This window comes from Mobula birostris, chromosome 13 (assembly GCF_030028105.1).
Source record: "Mobula birostris isolate sMobBir1 chromosome 13, sMobBir1.hap1, whole genome shotgun sequence".
Lineage (NCBI taxonomy): Eukaryota > Metazoa > Chordata > Chondrichthyes > Myliobatiformes > Myliobatidae > Mobula > Mobula birostris.
In genome coordinates, this window is record NC_092382.1 from 730,962 (window position 1) to 750,839 (window position 19,878).

The 19,878-nt window shown below is 47.1% G+C and overlaps 2 protein-coding genes across 2 annotated transcripts; both read right to left on the minus strand.

Annotated features, from left to right (window-relative positions):
- Nucleotides 1-6,826: 6,826 nt before the first annotated feature.
- LOC140207447 (neuropeptides capa receptor-like) lies at nt 6,827-7,777 on the minus strand. Its single transcript, XM_072275969.1, has one exon. It carries the CDS (start codon nt 7,775-7,777, stop codon nt 6,944-6,946), a length of 834 nt encoding a protein of 277 aa, XP_072132070.1. The 3' UTR covers nt 6,827-6,943.
- Nucleotides 7,778-16,324: 8,547 nt separating this feature from the next.
- On the minus strand, nt 16,325-18,719 carry LOC140207448 (probable G-protein coupled receptor 139). Its single transcript, XM_072275970.1, has 2 exons — nt 18,648-18,719; nt 16,325-17,235 (listed from the first exon to the last, which is right to left on the minus strand). Exons 1-2 carry the CDS (start codon nt 18,712-18,714, stop codon nt 16,325-16,327), a joined length of 978 nt encoding a protein of 325 aa, XP_072132071.1. The 5' UTR covers nt 18,715-18,719.
- Nucleotides 18,720-19,878: the final 1,159 nt, after the last annotated feature.

The window sequence follows — 19,878 nt, forward strand, 5'->3', positions numbered from 1 at the left end:
GTCCGAGACTCCCCCACTACAGGAAACATCCTCTCCACATCCACTCTATCTGTGTCCTCTGGTCCGAGGCTCCCCCACTATAGGAAACATCCTCTCTACATCCACTCTATCTGTGTCCTCTGGTCTGAGCCTCCCCCACTACAGGAAACATCCTCTCCACATCCACTCTATCTGTGTCCTCTGGTCCTAGACTCCCCCACCATAGGAAACATCCTCTCTACATCCACTCTATCTGTGTCCTCTGGTCCGAGACTCCCCCACTACAGGAAACATCCTCTCCACATCCACTCTATCTGTGTCCTCTGGTCCTCGACTCCCCCACTACAGAAGACATACTCTCCACATCCACTGTATCTGTGTCCTCTGGTCCGAGGCTCCCCCACTATGGGAAACATCCTCTCTACATCCACTCTGTCTCGAACTTTCAATATTCGATAGGTTTCAATGAAATTCCTCCCCCCACCCCCCACGCCACCACCAACCCATTCTTCTAACCAGCGAGTTCAGGCCCGGAGCCACCAATCGCTCCCCATACGTTAACCCTTTATGTCCCTGCATTATTCTCGTGAACCTCCTCTGGGCCCTCTCCAATTGCCAGCGCACATCCTTTGTCAAATGTTTAGAATACTGCAAGTGCGGTCAAAGCAATGGCGTCCATCCTCAGCATTCCCACTCTGATGCGTCAGTGCATGGCCTCCTCTCCTGCCTCGATGGGGGCCTCACTCAGTTTGCAAGAGCAACACCTTATATTCCATTTGGGTAGCAACCAACCGAATGGCATCAGCATCGATTCCCCTGCCGCATAATTGCCTACTTCCTCGCCTTCACCAGTCCCCTTTCCTGTTGCCCTCCCCACCTCACACCTCTTCTCCTTGCCTGCACATTACCTCTCCCTGGTGCTCCGCCCGCTTTCCCTTTTTCCGTGCTCTTCTGTCCTCCCCAATCAGATCCCTCCCCCCCTCTCCAGCCCTGTATCTCTTTCACCAATCAGATCCCCCCTTCTCTCGTCCTTCACCTCGTTCACCAATCAGATCCCCCTTTTCCAGCCCTCTATCTCTTTCACCAATCAGATCCCCACTTCTCCAGCCCTTTATCGTTTTCACCAGTCAGATCCCCCCTTCTCCAGTCCTTTACCCCGTTCACCAATCAGATACCCCCTTTTCCAGCCCTGTATCTCTTTCACCAATCAGATCCCCCCTTCTCTCGTCCTTCACCTCGTTCACCAATCAGATCCCCCTTTTCCAGCCCTCTATCTCTTTCACCAATCAGATCCCCACTTCTCCAGCCCTTTATCGTTTTCACCAGTCAGATCCCCCCTTCTCCAGTCCTTTACCCCGTTCACCAATCAGATACCCCCTTTTCCAGCCCTGTATCTCTTTCACCAATCAGATCCCCCCTTCTCTCGTCATTCACCTCGTCCACCAATCAGATCCCTCCCCCTCTCCAGCCCTGTATCTCTTTCACCAATCAGATCCCTTCCTCTCCAGCCCTGTATCTCTTTCACCAATCAGATTCCCCCTTAACCATCTCCTTCATCTCTTTCACCAATCAGATTCCCCCTTCTCCAGTCCTTTACCTCTTTCACCAATGAACCATGCTCTTGACTTCAGCCTCTCCCGGGTTCACCAATCACCTGCCACCTTGTCTTCCTTCCTCAACTCCCCTCCCCCCACCTTCTAACTCTGAATGCTCCCCTCCCCGCTCAAACCTGATGAAGGGTCTCGCTCCACCCCCCGAGTCATCGACTATTCGCTCTCTTCCACGGATGCTGCCTGGCTTGCTGAGGTCCTCCAGCATTTTCTGTGTGTGCGTGTTTCTTTAGACTTACAACTTCAGCAGGTTTTCACGTGTCCGTGATCTCACCCTTGCTTTAAGCTCTAGTGCTCTGGAAATGAACATTCACACCGCCTTTGCCTTCATCGCCACCGACTCAACCCCTGAGAGTTAAGCTTTTGGGGGATCCCTCACCTCCGACTTTTCCCCCTCCACTGGGAGAGGAACGAGGGGCTATTTTTAACCCACTCGAACAGCAACGGGGCGAGTTCATCGCTCAGCGTTCAGCACCGTCGTTCCCACAATCCTGATTGAGAAGTTGCAGAACCTGGGCCTCTGTACCTCCCTCTGCAATTGGATCCTCGACCTCCTAACCCGAAGACCACAGTCTGTGCGGATCGGTGATCACATCTCCTCCTCGCTGGCGCACCTCAGGGGTGTGTGCTTAACCCTCTGCTCTACTCTCTGTATTCACATGACTGTGTGACCAGGCATAGCGCAAATACCATCTATAAATTTGCTGACGACACAACCATCGTTGGTAGAATCTCAGATGGTGACGAGAGGGTGTACAGGAGTGAGATATGCCACCTAGTGGAGTTGTGCCGCAGCAACAACCTGGCACTCAGCGTCAGTAAGACGAAAGAGCTGATTGTGGACTTCAGGAAGGGTAAGACGAAGGAACACGCACTAAACCTCATAGAGGGACCAGAAGTAGAGAGAGTGAGCAGCTTCAAGTTCCTGGGTATCAAGATCTCTGAAGATCTAACCTGGTCCCAACATTTCGATGTCGTTATAAAGAAGGCAAGACAGAGACTGTACTTCATTAGGAGTTTGAAGAGATTTGGCATGTCAACAAATACACTCAAAAACTTCTACAGTTGCACCGTGGAGAGCATTCTGACAGGCTGCATCACTGTCTGGTGTGGAGGGGCTACTGCACAGGACCGAAAGAAGCTGCAGAAGGTTGTAAATCTAGTCGGCTCCATCTTGGGCACCAGCCTACAAAGTACCCAGGACATCTTCAGGGAGCTGAAGCTGATGAAGCTGAAGGTCAACGAAGCTGTCGTAGAGCGTGCATCAAGCTTCAAATTCCTCGGTGTCCACATTTCCCAGGAGCTCACCCGGTCCCTGAACTCCTCCATCCTGATCAAGACGGCGCAACAGTGCCTTTATTTCCTGCGGAGCATGAAGAAAGCTCACCCCTGTCCCAGGATACTGACGGACATTTACCGCTGTACCATTGAGAGCATATTCACCAACTGCATCTCAGTGTGGTACGGCAATTGTCCCGTATCGGACCGCAAAGCACTCCAGCGTGTGGTGAAAACTGCCCAGCGGATTATTGGCAGCCAATTGCCCACCATTGCGAACATCTACCATAAACGCTGCCTGGGCAGGGCGAAAAGCATTATCAGGGATGCATCTCACCCTAACCAAGGAGTTTTTACTCCCATCCCATCCGGTAGGCGCTACAAGAGCCTCCGCTCCCACACCAGCAGGCACAGGAGGAGCTTCTTCCCTGAGGCTGTGACACTGCTGAACCTCTCGTCACAGCGCAAAGCAGTATTGCATCCGTATTGTACTGTCTCAGTGCTTTTATATTTGTGTGCTGTAGCACTCTTTTATTAGCAGTAATTTCGTAAATATTCTTTGCATTTCTGGTCAGATGCTAAATGTATTTCAATGGCTTTGAATCTGTACTCGGCACAATGACAATAAAGTTGAATCTAATCTAACCACCCGATCAACCTGTGCAGTCTCTTCCAGGGAGGGATAAACTTGGATTCTAAGATCCCTCTGATCATCGACACTGTTCAGCATCTTGCACTTAACAGTGTCGTGTCTCTGGACAGCGTACAGCCTCGGCAACTTGAGGAGCCCACAGCCGACAGGGCTGCGTGGCGCCCCCTGGCCAGAAAAGCTGCTTCTAACTTTGAGAATGAGGAAATCAGCGCCTTGAGCAGCGCGAAACCGATGCCACAGAGCGGTGTGTGCACCCGTTCCATGTCCAAACTGCAACCGCATGTGTGCCTCGGCTGCACAATGATTAGTCTTCCTCGCAGCCCGACAGACAGCCACCATGTCTCTTTACATTCGAACTACCCAGCTGCCAAGATGATCATCACTGCTCAAATTATATTGGCTACTCACCGGTCCTCCAGGACCTCGCCTGTGACTAGGGTGGACAGGAGATATTGGACAAGGACTCAGCAATCTTTTCATTTGCCTCTTCAATAAACTGGCGTGTATCCCCATCAGGCCCTGGGGAATTATCGACCTTAATGCTACTTAAGAGACCCAACACTAACTCCTGCTTTAGTTTGAAATGCCCAGACTTATCGATCCTCTGGGTACTGATCTCCCCATCTTGCACGTTCTTCTCTTTGGTAAATAATGATGTAAAGTACTCATTAAAGACCTCATCCATATCGTTCTATCCTGGAAAATGTCCCTCCTGCTTAACCCTTGAGTGGCTCACCCTCTCCCTAGTTATCCTCTTGGTCCTGGTGTATGTATAGACGAGACCTGGATGTCATTATAGACCAGTCATTGAAAGTGGGCATGCAGGTACAGCAGGCGGCGAAAAAGGCGAATGGTATGCTGGCATTTATAGCGAGAGGATTCGAGTACAGGAGCAGGGAGGTACTACTGCAGTTGTACAAGGCCTTGGTGAGACCACACCTGGAGTATTGTGTGCAGTTTTGGTCCCCTAATCTGAGGAAAGACATCCTTGCCATAGAGGGAGTACAAAGAAGGTTCACCAGATTCATTCCTGGGATGGCAGGACTTTCATATGAAGAAATACTGGATGAACTGGACTTGTACTCGTTGGAATTTAGAAGATTGAGGGGGGATCTGATTGAAACGTATAAAATCCTAAAGGAATTGGACAGGCTAGATGCAGGAAGATTGTTCCCGATGTTGGGGAAGTCCAGAACGAGGGGCCACAGTTTGAGGATAGAGGGGAAGCCTTTTAGGACTGAGATTAGGAAAAACTTCTTCACACAGAGAGTGGTGAATCTGTGGAATTCTCTGCCACAGGAAACAGTTGAGGCCAGTTCATTGGCTATATTTAAGAGGGAGTTAGATATGGCCCTTGTGGCTACGGGGTCAGGGGGTATGGAGGGAAGGCTGGGGCGGTGATCTGAGTTGGATGATCAGCCATGATCATAATAAATGGCGGTGCAGGCTCGAAGGGCCGAATGGCCTACTCCTGCACCTATTTTCTATATTTCTATGTTTCTATGTCTCAGGGCTTTCGTCACCCCTACCTGCCAAGGACTCCGGCCTTTTGTAATTCCCTTCCTGAGTTTCTTTCTGGTTTCTTTATAATCCTCCAGTGGTCTTGTATTCGAGCTTTACAAATTTCACCTTTTCCTTCTTGACTAAATTCACGCCATCCCTCAACATCCACGGTTCTCTTAGCTTGTGATCGTGTCGGTCCTTCTGACTGGAACATACCTGTCCTATACCCGATGCAGTTAGTCTTTAAACACGATGTGCACTTTTCCAAAAAAAAGGCCATTCCCAATCATCTCTCCCTAGTTCCTCTGCAATGCTCTCGGCATTTGTGCTGCTCCAGTTTAAATCTCTCCCACAAGATGCATGCCCACGCTTATCAATAGCTACCTTCAAACATAAGAAGTTGTGCTGACTGTCATCTAGCTGCTCAGTCACTGAAAGGACGCTCACCCTGCCAGACGCATTCCCCAACACCTGATGCGGTACAGCTCCTCCTTTTGAATTAGCAAACCCTCCTGGGTGCGCCTAACAAATTCCATCCCATCTGAGCAACTTGCAGTGAGAAGTTTCCAGTTTACATTGGGCAAATTGAATTCGATAGGCACTCGCTGTGCTGTATGCCTCTGATCATCTTGCACATCTCTGTCAAGACAGGTCTCATCCTCTGCTCCAAAGAGAAAAGCCGTTGCTCGGTCAACCCAACCTCATAATACACGCTCTCTAATCCGGACAGCATTCCGGCAAACCTCCTCTGCACCCTCTCTAAACCTTCCACGTTCTTCCTAGAATGAAGCATTCGGAATTGAATACAATATTCCAAGTGTGATCTAACCAGGAATTTTAGGGTTACAACATTATTTCGCCTCTTAGTCCCCTGACTAATGAAGGCCCGTACACCTAATGCCTTCTTAACCACCCTGTCAACTTGAGTGGAAACATTGAAGGATTTATGACGTGGACCCTATTATTCTCCTGTCCCAAAATATTGATAACAGTTCTGCAATTGGCCCTGTATTCTACCTTCAAATTTCTTCTGTCATCAGCGATAAGGAGAGCATGGCCTATTTGCTGTGTGCTGTTGGTAATGTGTTTTGCACCTTGGTCCCGGAGGAACGCTGTTTCGTTTGGCTATATTCATGTATGGATAAATAATAATTAAACTTGAAATGTTTGAACTTCTGCATCCTGTCAATGTCGTCTTGTCACCTAGAACAACTTTCTACACTATCCAAAACTCCACCCACCACCATAACATCTGTAAACTTACTGACTCTACTCTTCCACTTCCTAATTCTAATCATTGACAAAAATCACAAAAAGCAGGGGATCCCAGAACTAGAGTCCACACTCTCAAAACTGAATGGTGATCTTTCAGAACAGAAATAAGGAAGATTTTTTTTTAAAACCCAGAGAGTAATGAATCTGTGCCGGTAATGGAATGGGGGAGCAGAATTGATGGGCTGAAGGGCCTAATTCTGATCCCGTGTCTTATGGTCTTACTAAATCCTCGCATGTTCTAGGCTCAGTTAGATCTCCGGGGTGCTGAGTGTGAATTCCACCCGTTCTCCCTGTGACGGCAGTATTTCGGCTGGACGTGCCGTTTCCCCTCCGCCACCCAAAGCAAACGGCTTTGTAGGTCAATTAGTCGATCAGAATTTACGCTGGAGTGTGGGATTCGTTGTCGAAAAGTGTGTGACGCTGACCAGAGAGGGAAAATGGTGAAAACATAAAATAAAAGGTAGGATATGTTTAATAATCGGTAGGAGTTGGAGGTGGTTGGCTGCTGGTGCTGTAGAATCAATCTTCGTGCCGTGTCTCTCCTGGGCTGTAAATTAATTTTACTCTTCCCGCTGCCGCGATCTCCGATGACCGCCAATTCTGTACTGTCAAGATGGACAACATTGTGATCGCCTCTGAGAAGAACTTAGATAATTTGATCATTAATTATTTGAATAATTGACGTGAGTGGATATTTCGCTGTGCTGATGAACTGCTCTCTGAACTTCGACTGAGTCACCCCATAAACGAAAGTGTTTGTGCAACAACTTAATATCATCAGCATGCCTCCGGTGTGTTGAAAAATGTATTCCGAATCGTTGTAATTATTCTGATCCAGTCCGGCAATGGTGTAATACAGGAATTCGGTAACATTCACCGACCACAGGATGATGAAGCTGCCGGAGATGGTGAGAAGTAAGATCACAGACCTCCTCCTGCTCTCCATCTCCGGGTCACTGCGGTTCTCCGCCTTGCTCTGACCCCTCAGCCCCTTACGGACGCGACTAGTCACCAAAATGTGTCTGACTGTCAGAGCGTTGAACAAGAGTATTAACACGAACGAGAGTAATGGAGTCAGGACGGCAGAAAGCCAATTATGTCCCACCCACCCGGGATCCGTATAGGTGCTCGGCTTTCGGGTACAGTCCCAGGGTATATTGTCAATAACTTTTACAGGATGGAATACAAATAAATAGGGCACATTTTTAAAACAGAACAGAACGCCGGTTGTTGTGATCACCACAGCCGCAGTTTTCTCGGTGCAATACTCAGATTTCCGCTTCTGGCAACAGATGGGGACAAACCGATCAAACGTAAAAGTGACAGTGAACCAGACAGAACAGCCAGTGGCTGCCTGTCCCAGAGCAGAGATCGCACTGCACATGGGAGTGATGTCCAGGAAAGTCCCGGGGAAGTAATAATAACTTATGCGCCACAGTATGACCTCAAAGATGATTGTTAGTAGATCCACCGTTGCCATGGCCACCAGGTAGCGTGTTGTGCGGGTGGAGAGGCTGCACTGACAGCCAGACAGGATCGCAATCGCCACTAAATTCGCTGCGGGGAACAGACAAAAAGGATAGGGGATTACTGTCTTGCCATTCCGTGGGTCAGAGTGCAGAGATAAGCTGGAAACTGGGAGCAATCAAACTTTGCAGGCAACTCATTTCTAGAGGTTTAAGGGACGTAAAGCGGGTGTCACAGGTGCGTCAAACGAGTGCATGCTGGGAGAAAGGCTGCCGTACTCGGCACTGGGAGCAGGGTTTCGGAAGGAAGCATCGACAACTAACTGATCTCCGGGGGCTCTTTGGAGAAATCAATATAAATCTCCCGACATCCGGTTTTCGACTGATGTGTAAAGACAGTACACTGCAAGTTTCTCAGCGACGGTGATTGCTGCGTGTCAGTCACCTACAGTCTGTCAGTCTCCCTACACAGCGAAGCCCCGCTCCGTCCGGCTGTGTCCATTTACAAATTGCAATGTGAATGTGTTTCTATCGTTGACATGTCTTCGTCTACACGTAAACTCCCCGTTTGTCAGCCGCCCACAGGGGCTCCGCTTCGTTCGCTTCTTTTAAATAAGTTCTTGTCCGGGGTCTCTGCACACAATGTCAAGGAATCCGATCAGAAAGTACTAGTTTTCCCTTTTAAGGATCCTGCCCCACCCGCTGAACTTTTTAAATTATTTTGCACGTCAGTGCTTGAGTCATTAATGACAACGTCCGTATTTCAAAACATCTGCCTCTTTAGCGGTTGTTCCAAATTACGGCTTACTGTTCGAAAGAGGATGATTGCATTAACCTTTCCCCGTCTGACCCCTAACGGCCACCGTTTCACTTTATGGATAACAGGACGTGGAAACAAAGCCTGGGACAGTAAAACGCACACATACACCAATCTGTATCTTCGAAACTCCCGATGCTTTGAAGTCTAACTCACAGGTGACGTCACCGCTCTCCCCTCAATCTCACTGGAGATTCGCTTCCTGCGTTCCTTTCAAAATTGAAAATAAAAACTCTTGAACACGACATGATACCTTTAAATTTCAGGCATGTTGCGCTGCCGATGAGGAATAACACCAAGTAGCCAGTAAAGTAGCGCGTTGGATGATCAGAGTTAACTTTGACAGCGTTTTTGCGTTGACAAATGTAAGCTGCCTGCCACGAGTCCACAAATTGAATTGATTTTCCCGATCTTCCACTCTCCATCTATTTCAACTGCCGGTTTATTTTCAGCCGAGGCCCCGGGTTAAACTGCAAAGGAACTTCTGAACGAACACGGAGTTTTGTCACAATGTCTGCACCGCACTCACTGATACACCGGTATCACAACGCTGTCGGTATCTGAACGAGTCCAAAGCGCACACAGAACTGCATATATTAGTTCGCCGATATTCTTACCAGGAACACCAATAGCGTCAACGATCATGAAATACATTTTTTTTTTCACGCGGTAAATGTTTCAAGCATGCTGTGTGATCCAGCCTGTCTTCCAGCTGCCCGCGATCTCGCTGAAGAAACTCTGAGCTGATGAATCTCCACGCTCATTCATTTATACTCGCTCCAGCGCACTGAATATTCAATACTACACAAGGCTGACGTGTCCTCCAATGGCGGGTCAACAAATAAACATGATGTCAGTCTTCCGAAAGCTGTGGTAAAAATAACCATGATGTCATTGAAGTCCCATTTGTGATGAGGTATGGATAGCTTGAAACGAAATTACAAAATCGCAAAGACGAAGAAATGGCGAATGGACGAGTCGGTGACTATTGTTGTGAAACACTCTCCGACTCACCTCGCGGTTTCATGATTTGTTACTGTTGACCTTATCCATTCCTCGGATCCAGAGACTGTGGGGTTGGCTCTGCTTCACTCTGGGAACGGTCTCGGTTATAGATCTTGCAAGAGAAATATAAAAACGAATATTTTGTGTGTACGCCACTGGAATATCATGAAGAGCCTTAAACTATCACCTCCAGGCTTACGAAGATATTGAACTCATGCAAAGTGCCACACGCTCAAAATGCTGGAGGAACTCTGGCTGGGACCTTTCTTCAGAGTACTTAACACTTCGCTGAGATCCTCAACTCCATCAGCGAAAAGTAGAATTCCCAAGTGGCCAACCATTTCAATTCATTTCCCCACTCCCGATCCGACATGTTGAGATGAAACACCTCTCACGCTGGGGGAAGAACACCTTATATGCCTCGAAGTTAACCTCCAGTCTTATCACATCAACATGGATGTCTCCAACATGGCATTTCCCACTCCGCTCTCCCTCTTCTTCATTTCCCACTCCGCTCTCCCCCGTCTTCATTTCCCACTCCGCTCTCCCTCGTCTTCATTTTCCACTCCGCTCTCTCCCGTCTTCATTTCCCACTCCGCTCTCCCCCGTCTTCATTTCCCCTCTCTGGACTCTTACACTTCTTGTCAACTGCCTGACGCCTCACCAGATGCATCTCCGCCTTCTCTTGTTCCGATGATCCACTCTCCTCTCCTGTCAGATTCCTTCTTCTCCAGCTCTGCATTTTCGACGTATCACGTCCCTGCCACTTATTTCGTCCCCCTTCCGCACCCATCTGCCTTCACCTATTGTATTACCTTCCAGATATTCCAGCTTGCCCTCGGCCCAACCTTCTTATTCTGCCATCTTCCCGCTTCCACTCGAGACCCGCTGAAGGGGAACGGCCCGAAATCTCGACTCCCTGTTCATTTCCAGCGGTGCTGCCTGATCTGCTGAGTTCCTCCGTGTGCATGAAATGGATGCAGCCGCCCGTATGGTAAACCAGCTCCCATCAAAGTTCGCGCCGGTATGAATCACAGTAATTCAATCATCGTACACACGACCCTCGGGTTGGTGCAAATGCTTAAATCGACAGAGCATCTGCATTCATTGCATTTGTACCAGCAGTGACAATTGTTTTGCAGATGCACCAAATTGGTAGCGTTGTTGACAGTGAGGTAGGTAGCTGTATTTACAAATTTGGCAACCTGAACTGCATTTTCATTGTAAATATAACACATCATTTTCAATTCAGTTTTTTGACATTTTTTCCTGACCTGGTGCTTCGATGTAGCGAATAGTCTGAACTGAATAGCACACAAGAAGAGCATTTCACTGCGTCTAGATACTCATTACAGGAATAAGCCAATAGGTCGTTGGTTATGGGTTTAAATTGATCAGTGTGTCAGATAGTTATCGAAGGGCAGTCAGGAATCAATACTGAGGTGCGTGCTGATTACCGCCCATGGGTGAGTAGGCCTGGATATTCACAAAGAGTGACGGGTTTCTCGCGAGAGTTGATGTAGCGAAAAACAAGGGAATGGAAGTTCAAAGATCACTAAATGTATGAAAGCGGATTGATAATGTGATGATCGATACGTTCCGAATACCTGACTTCACTGAGGGGAAAGGTGTTGATGCAGTAATATACAATATTGATCTGATTAGAATATCGTAATCTTTCTGTCCCCTATAATTGAAGAATGTCATTACAGTGGAGACGCTGCAGACCGGTGGCCGAGAATCGAACAATTCAGATATCTGCAGAGAAGGAAGAGGTGCTTCACACGGATGTTTTAAAAAAAATATTAGCGGCATACATGTGTTCAGTAGTGGTAACCATTTCTCCGTATCAGATGCATCTAATAAGATAGGGCATAGGTTTAGTGGAAATGTAAGATTTTGCATGCTGTAGCGTAACATGATGACTTTCTTCGATTCCTTCTGCTGTAAGTAATTGAAGCAATTTAGTAGTAAACTTGCTGACTTTAAGCCTCGTGAACTCTCAACTTCAGAATGATATATCCACTGAATTAGAAATGAAAGTTCTTGCGCTCTGACTGCGGCATACTACCCTGCCCGTCCTTGTGGTTCATTCTGAGCTTCCTGCTTCATCACAGTTTAATGTTTAATCCGCTGGCATTCGGACACCTTCTTGCGACCTTCTCCAGCCCCAACGTGAGGCAGAACAAAAATGAGCAGAGCGGAATCCCGTCTTCCGACTGGACGCTTCCGAATGATCGTGTGTGAAGCAGAATGTTTCTTTCTTTCACCGGCTGAACCGCCCACTCGTCGTTTCCATGGTGATGTCCATATTCCTTTTCTGCCCCAGTACATAAAACCCAGTCTTTCACGCTCCACAATGACTGAATAAATCTCCACGCTCTAATTTATCTTTCATCGCCCCGTAATCTCCACGTTGCAAATTGACACGCTTACACTTTTGACTCAGTTCCGAGGGTGAATATTAACTGGTTTCTCTTTCAACGGTGTCTGTTTCACTGGATGATTTCTACTAGTCTGAGTTTCAGTGTCAGATCCTGGAGGAATATCTGTCACGTTACTCACCCCAGATAAAACAGTGCCAAATGTCTACGGCAAAACAGGCCGATCTGAGGAAAGGGATAAATCCTATCCTCATGTTTGAGACGTGGTATAGTGGCACGTGAATCACATCTAAAAAAAAACGTACGTGAATTCTTCGCGGATGAAATGCATCTGGTTGAAAGCGGTCGTGAAAGTTCCTGTGTGGTGTGACGAAAGAGGGTTACAAAAAGTACACATAGACTAAGATGTTAACTGTCCTGTGCTGGCACCAGTGGGATCAGCAGTTGATCTGCCACCTGTCTTCAGGAGAAAGAGAGATAAGGAAGACAATGGAGCAGCATTTGGAAATGTTAATGAAGAGACGAGAAAGTTTAACGGAAGGAGACACCAGTCTGGGTATTTGTCAAGATCGGCTCCGTTTGAACCCTGAAGTGTTTGAAGTGTGATGGACAGGCGATACCCCAGCAGGGGGATAAAAAGGGACAGGTTCGCTAAGGCGACACACACGACACCACGAGGTAACGAGACCCTGGAAGCGGTGCGCCTCCCGCAAGTCGGTGGGAGTCTTTTGGAAGGCTGGTCGCGGGACCAAGCCATAGACGCACAGGGTGGAAAGGTACGATCGGCAGGAACCTGGTGTGTGCCCGCCCTTGCCTGGGTGCCAGGTTCACCGCAGAGAAACGATCGTAGCTGGAAACGGAGGGGTCACGGTCGGTGACCTCAGAAGACATTACAAAGGGCTCGCCCGAAAGCTAAATGCGAGAAATATCGAAGGTCTGTTTGGAAGCCGATTTGAATATTCATTCGCCTTCGCTCTCTCTCTCTCCTCCCTCCCCCCCGCCCTCCCCGCGTCCAATGGCACGACAGTGATTACTGTGAACTGAACTGAACTCAATTGAACTGAACTTTGCGTCACTTTGAAACTGGTCATTTACCCCTAGACTGCGATAGAGCTTGATTGATCCTATTATCCTAGATCTGTGTACATGTGTGTTTATTCATTGCTAACCTCTTGCATTTATATCCTTAATATTAGAGAACTGTGTTGCTTATTTCTTTAATAAAACTTTCTTAGTTCCAGTAATCCAGACTCCAACTGAGTGGTCCATTTCTGCTGGTCTGGCAACCCAGTTACGGGGTACGTAACAGTGGACACTCACCAGGTTTCCCGTACCCTTCACAAGCAGTCAAAGAATACGAACGTTAACACCCGGGAAAAGGAGACTGTGCTGGCCATGTCTTACTCGTCATCCTATTCTAATCCCGCAGTTTATGACTCGGGGTCACCCACTCCTGCGCTGGTTGCTCTGCAGAGAGTTGTCGCTGCTGTCGCTGAAATCCTCTAGTCCGATCTTTTCCCTTTTTCAGATCAGTCTTCTCAGCTTCAGTTTTGCTAAATCAAACGTTCTGGCTCTTTGCCCCAGACGTGTGATTCAGGTCATTTCCCCACTCAGAGTGCTTTAACCTAGTCCAACCAGGTTAGCCAAACACTGGGCTCAGACCGGCAGGCCACAGTCTGTTCAGTCTACAAGCCTATTATTCTGATTTTTTCCTTGTCTGAAAATGGTCTCAACTTTATCAGACGATCAGCAATAACTAAAACCAACAAAATTGTGCCCAACTGGAGTGCTCTGATTAAGCAATTTCTGAATAAGAACCGCCATTCCTGCGACTTCATGGCAAGAACATTTTTTTTCTTTGTCCAGGTCCACTGTCTATCTGTCTATCGATTCGCCTGTCAGTCTGTCTATGCGCTGCCTACTCCTTTCTTTGTCTGTCTCTCTGTCTCTCTGTTCATTTGCTGCTGTGCCAGATACTGCCACTTTGATCAAGTGGATTTCACAAGGAGATGGACGATGAAAAATCTTTATGGAGACGGAAATGTTTCTTTTCTCAGTGTTACCGGACGGATGCGCTGTGACGTGGGAATGACGTCAGTTTGCCATTCTATTGTCACTTCAAGGGCATTTGCAAAGGCCGGCGGTGGTTCAGTATCGAAATCGCCGGCGAGTCGGCAGAGTGCAATCTCTCTCTGATCCTCCCAGTTTTAACTGCATTGGTGATATATTGTTTGTTGGACATAGCATGCAAACAGAAAGTGAAGCTTAACGTGAATTGCCTGAGAAAATGAAGGACAGAGACTGGAAATCATTTCAAACGAAAATACAAATTCTCAGCCCTAATTTGGCGCTGTGGACATACAACGGAATAACGTAAAGAAAAAGAATGGTTCAAGAGAAGATGTAGATTAACGTCAAACACTCCGCGGTTCACAAGCAGGGAAAAGCTCCTCTGTCATTGGAAGAGGTGCAGTCGACGTTTCAGGCCGAGACCCTTCGTCAGGACTAACTGAAGGAAGAGTGAGTAAGCAACTAGGAAGAGGTGCAGTCGTCGACGTTTCAGGCCGAGACCCTTCATTAGGACTAACAGGAGGAAGAGTGAGTAAGGCCTGCTGCGTTCACCAGCAACTTTGACGTGTGTTGCTTGAATTTACAGCATCTGCAGAATTCCTGTTGTTTACTCCTCTGTCATTGTCCAGACTGAACATCGAGGTTCTGGCACTCGAGCTCCCCGGAATATGGTTAGATGCCGCTGTCCCTTTAAGACTCAGACTGCCAGTTATTGCCCACCACATTCAAACATGGAAAGTCTATGCCTAAAAGTCTCGTGCTGAGCACTCAGTGTTCAATCGTAAGAGTTTAATTTCAATTACTTCTGCCTGTGATTTTTTTTTTGATTGGGTTTGTGGCATCTTGTTTATTTCGAGTCTTTGTCTAAGTAAATTCTAGACCTTCCTCTGCATTTCTGTTCACCGTCATCTACAGCCCTCTCGATACATCCACAAGATCATATGTTAGCCAATCACGAGGTCCCTGTGACGTTTGAACTAGCAATGGTACAAAACTGACCAGGAAATTGGGGCTTTTGAATGGACCCCAACCAACAACCTGATTGTGGGCGCGAACGAGCCAATCTTCACTGATCCCACGCACGTCTTGTGCACTTTGGAGGAAAATAAATCTCCCATTGGAAGCACGGATTATCGTATGCCGAGAATTCTGCACAGTGAAAGCCCTGAGGCCAAGATCTACTGGGATCGCTGAACCTATGTGGTCGCACTTTCACACGCTGCGACACCCCGTCTGCATCTGTAATAATACTGATTATACTCGTTAAAACACACGCACACCCACACACACACACACGCATAAACACACACACACACACACACACACACACACACATAACATGCACGTTAGCTGAAGCTTTTCAATTTTTGATCTTGAATTACTTGTATACATTCAGCAACACTTGCGTACAGATTTATCAATCACAGGCACTATTTTGTTTTATAGAATTCGAAGGTAATGGACGAGGACTTAACGCACTGACCCGCCAAGATTCACTTTCAACTGGATAAGGTCAACACATTCAGTTGTGCTTCCCCAATGCACCTCCACGGAGAGTAAATAAACATCCTCTTGTCTGAAAATAAATAGCGATAATATCTCACAGTTACTGACTTCGTGTAGCGTGAATGCAATGGAAGACAAAGTGATGTTTGCTGTAGTCTTGCCTGAATATCATAGTACTTACTGCCCTGAGGCCGGTTGTGAGACAGTTTGGCCAGTGAATCCCCTAAAATCTGCAGTGTCCCCTCTGTAATTTCTTGGCACTGAGTTGAAGCAGGGCAGCAAATTACACAGCATGCACACAGACTGGGTTCGGTTTGGGACAGTCGTCTCCATCTCGCGGGTTCGGCGGGCCGGAATGTGACTTCCCTGGACTTAGTCAGCCACATAATGTTGCACAATTGTGAATAGAATACATGAGTTCTGCAGTGCTTACCATTTTTTTTCCCCGTAACGGCTTTATCCTAATGTGCAGGGCCAGTGCAAGGCTAACTGTAACTGTATGCAATGTCGTATTTCTTTTTCATTTGATTTTTGTGCAAATGTCCTGAGATCCTGGTTCGCCCTATCATTATCGAAATGGATGTGGCAATGACGGGAGCGGGAATATGGTGAAATAAACATATAAAACAATCTGCCAGATTGGTTTAATGATCGGTAGGAGGTGGAGTTCGTGAGTTGCGGGTTCCCGTGCTGTGTCTCTCGGGCTCTAAACCACGTCCTCTGTTGACCGCCATTTCTGCAGTGTCAAGATGGAGAACACTGCGTTGGTCTCTGAGAACTTAGATAATTCCAATATGAATTAATTGAATAATTGACACTAGTGGATATTTCGCTGCGTTGACGAACTGCTCTCTGAATTTGGACTGAGTTACCCCATAAATAAAAGTGTTTGTGCAGCAAGTTAATATCATCAGCTTGTATCCGGTGTGTTGAAAAATGTATTGAGAGTCATTGTACTTAGTTTGATCCAATCCGGCAATGACGCTATAAAGGAATTCGGCAACATTCACGGACCACAGGATGATGAAGCTGCCGGAGCTGGTGAGAAGTAAGATCACAGACCTCCTCCTGCTCTCCATCTCCGGGTCACTGCGGTTCTCCGCCTTGCTCTGACCTCTCAGCCCCTTACGGACGCGACTGGTCACTAGGATGTGTTTGACTGTCAGAGCGTTGAGCATTAGTATAAATACGAACGGGAGCAATGGCGTTAGAACTGTCGAAAGCCACCTATATCCCAGCCACCCAGGACCTGTATAGTAATCCGACTTTGTAATACAGTCCCAGGGTACATTGTCAATCACTTTCACAGGAAAATATACAAAGGCGTTGGGCACATTTTTAAAACCAAGCAAAACACCGATTGTTGTCAGAATCACAGCCGCAGTTTTCCCGGTGCAATACTTTGCTTTCTGCTTCTGGCAACAGATGGCGACAAACCGATCAAATGTAAAAGTGACAGTGAACCAGACAGAACAGTCAGTGGCTGTCTGTCCCAGGGCAGAGATCACACTGCATACGGGGGTGATGTCCAGGAAAGTCCCAGGGAAGTAATAATAACTGACCCGCCACAATATCACCGCAAAGACGATGGTCATTAGATCCGCCGTTGCCATGGCCACCAGGTAGTGAGTGGTGCAGGTAGAGAGACCGCACTTTCCCCGGAACAGGATCACAATCGCCACAACATTCACTGCGGGAATAGCAAAAGGAATGAGTGAATTATTATCTCGCCAGTCCATGGTTCTCAGTGTAGAGATTAGCTGTAAATTGAGAACATTAACACTTTCCAGACAACTGGCTTCTGGAACTTTCTAAGGTGTAATGCGGGGTTGGCAGAAGCCTCACACACGTGCACTCTGGTGAAAAGGGTGCAGTACTCGAGGAGGAGCAGAATTTGGGAAGGAGGCTCTGTCAACTGATCGCTCAGGGTGCTTTGCGGGTATCAATTTCCAACACCCACCAATAGGTTTTCGACTGATTTCTAAAGCTTGGTCGCTCGGCAACTTGCTCAGCGATTCTGATTGCCACGATACCGTCACCTGAGTTCTGGCATTCTCCGCATGCGCAAAACCCCGCTCCCACACCGCTGCCTATTTACAAATTTCCCAGCAAAGTTCATTCTCCCGTTGTATTATCTTCCTATCCTCCTCGACTTCTGTTTGTCACCCGCCCACTGTGGCCTCCCTTGGCTAGCTACTTATAAGTTCGGTAGCCACTCTTGCGAGTGTTCCTTCACGTTGTTTTCAAGGAATCTGAAGAGAAAGTTCAATTTTCGCTTTTAAAGGTTTTGCCTGAATCGCTGAACGTTTCAAATATGTTACTAGTTAGTGTTTAATCCATCCAATTTCCAAAGGAGAAAACACAATATGTACATCAAAGCATGTGCATCTGTTAGGGTTTGCTCCAAATTACTGCAGCGTTATTCTAAATATTTTGATGTTTGTTCTTTCAGATCGGAGAATTGCATGAAACTTATCCCGTCTGAACTCTAACTGACACCAGCAGGGCTCTCTCTTAATTCCCTCTTCATTTCTCTGATAATGGGACGTGGAAAAATTCCTGGTTCACTATATCGCGTGCAGACCCTAATTTGAATCGTGGAAACTCCCGATGGTTCGGAGTCTAAGTCAGAGGTGATAGCTACCGTGCTCTCCTGAATCTCACCGGGGATTCGCTTCTCAAGTTCCCTTCAAACTTGCAGTAATTTCTTAAAACACAAAGCAATACCTTTAAATGTGTATTTAACGCATGTTGCGCTATTGATTCGGGATAACACAAAGCAGCCGGTGAAGGTGCCGAGCGCACCGGATTATCGGAGGTTATTTTAACAACAGCTTTGCAATGATAATCCAAAACTGCTTGTCATGATTCAGCAAAATGTAGCCTTTTCCCCGATATCCCACTCTATATCAGTTTCAGCTGCCGGTTTATTTTCAGCGGAGGCCACAGCTGAAACTTCAAGGGAACTTCTGAACGAACACAAAGTTTTTGTCACAACGTCTGCAGCGCACTCACTGATACACCCGCGATCATGTCGGGAAAGGAACAAGTCCAAAGACCGCGCACACAGAACTGCAAATATTAGTTCGCCTATGTTCTTACCAGGAACACCAATAACGGCAATGACCATGTACCATATCTTTCTCACACTGTAAAATGTTTCAAGCATTCTGTGAAAGATTCAGCCTGACTCCCAGCTGCCCGCGATCTCGCTGAAGAAACTCTGAGCTGATGAATCTCCACGCTCATTCATTTCTACTCGCTCCAGCACGCTGAATATTCAATACTACACAAGGCTGACGTGTCTTCCAACAGCCGGTGTAAAAAATAAACATGATGTCAGTCAAGTAAAGTCCCAATTGTGATGAGGTGTGACTAGCTTGATGGGAAATTGCAACATCGCAAAGACGGAGAAATGACGATTTGAAAAGTCAGTGAATGTTGTTGTGAAACATTGCAGGGCCACCTCTCGGTTTATTGATTATTATTGCTGAACCGGCTGCCATCAAGGCCTCGTAGCAGTATGAAGCAAAGTAATTCCATCACCGTGCACAGGACCCTCGAATGGGCGCAAGTACTTAAACGGGCCGAGCATCTGCGTTCATTACATTTATACCAACACAGACAATTGCTTCGCGGATGAACAAAATTGGGAGCGTTGTTGACGGTGGGGTAGACAGCGATATTTACATATTTCACCATCTGAACTGCACTTCCACTGTAGATAAAACACAATATCGCATATTCCGCTTTTTTTTTCTTGTCGTGTTACATCGATGTGCTTATGTATTGAATGGTCTGGACTGATTGGCTTTAAGATCCTTTGACTGTCTGTACACTCGGTGCAGTAATCAGCTCACAGGCCGTCGGTTATGGGCTGAAATTGATCAGTTTGACAGATGGTCAGCAAAGGGCAGATTGGGGTCAATATTGCGGTACAGTACGTGTTGGTTTCCTTCCATTGATGAGTAGGGCACGGATATTCACGAAGAGTGACGGGGTTCTCGAGTGTGATGATGTGGAGACGGACAAGGAAATGGAAGTCCAAGCATCAGCGAAAGCAGCGCTACGGATTGATAATGTGGTGTTCGGTACATACCGAATACCCGCGTTCACTGACGGGAAAGGTCATGATACAATAATATCTAATATTGGCCTGATTGATGTATCGTAACCTTTCTGTTCTCCGTAAGTAAAGTGTGTGCTGCGGTGGAGACGATGCAAAAGCATTTCACCAGAAAGTTGCCCAACGTGGAATATTTTAGATATCAGCGGTGAATCTTTCATTCTCTCCTTGATGCGGAGGAGGAACAGATGCTTCATTCATAGTTTA

Bases quoted from the DNA above. Each gene is read 5' to 3' on its own strand.
- LOC140207447 (XM_072275969.1), bottom strand. From the start codon at position 7,777: ATGGCAACGGTGGATCTACTAACAATCATCTTTGAGGTCATACTGTGG.
- LOC140207448 (XM_072275970.1), bottom strand. From the start codon at position 18,714: ATGCTTGAAACATTTTACAGTGTGAGAAAGATATGGTACATGGTCATT. The intron at 17,236-18,647 runs GTAAGAACATAG...CTATTCCCGCAG, and splicing joins TGCCGTTATTGGTGTTCCTG to TGAATGTTGTGGCGATTGTG.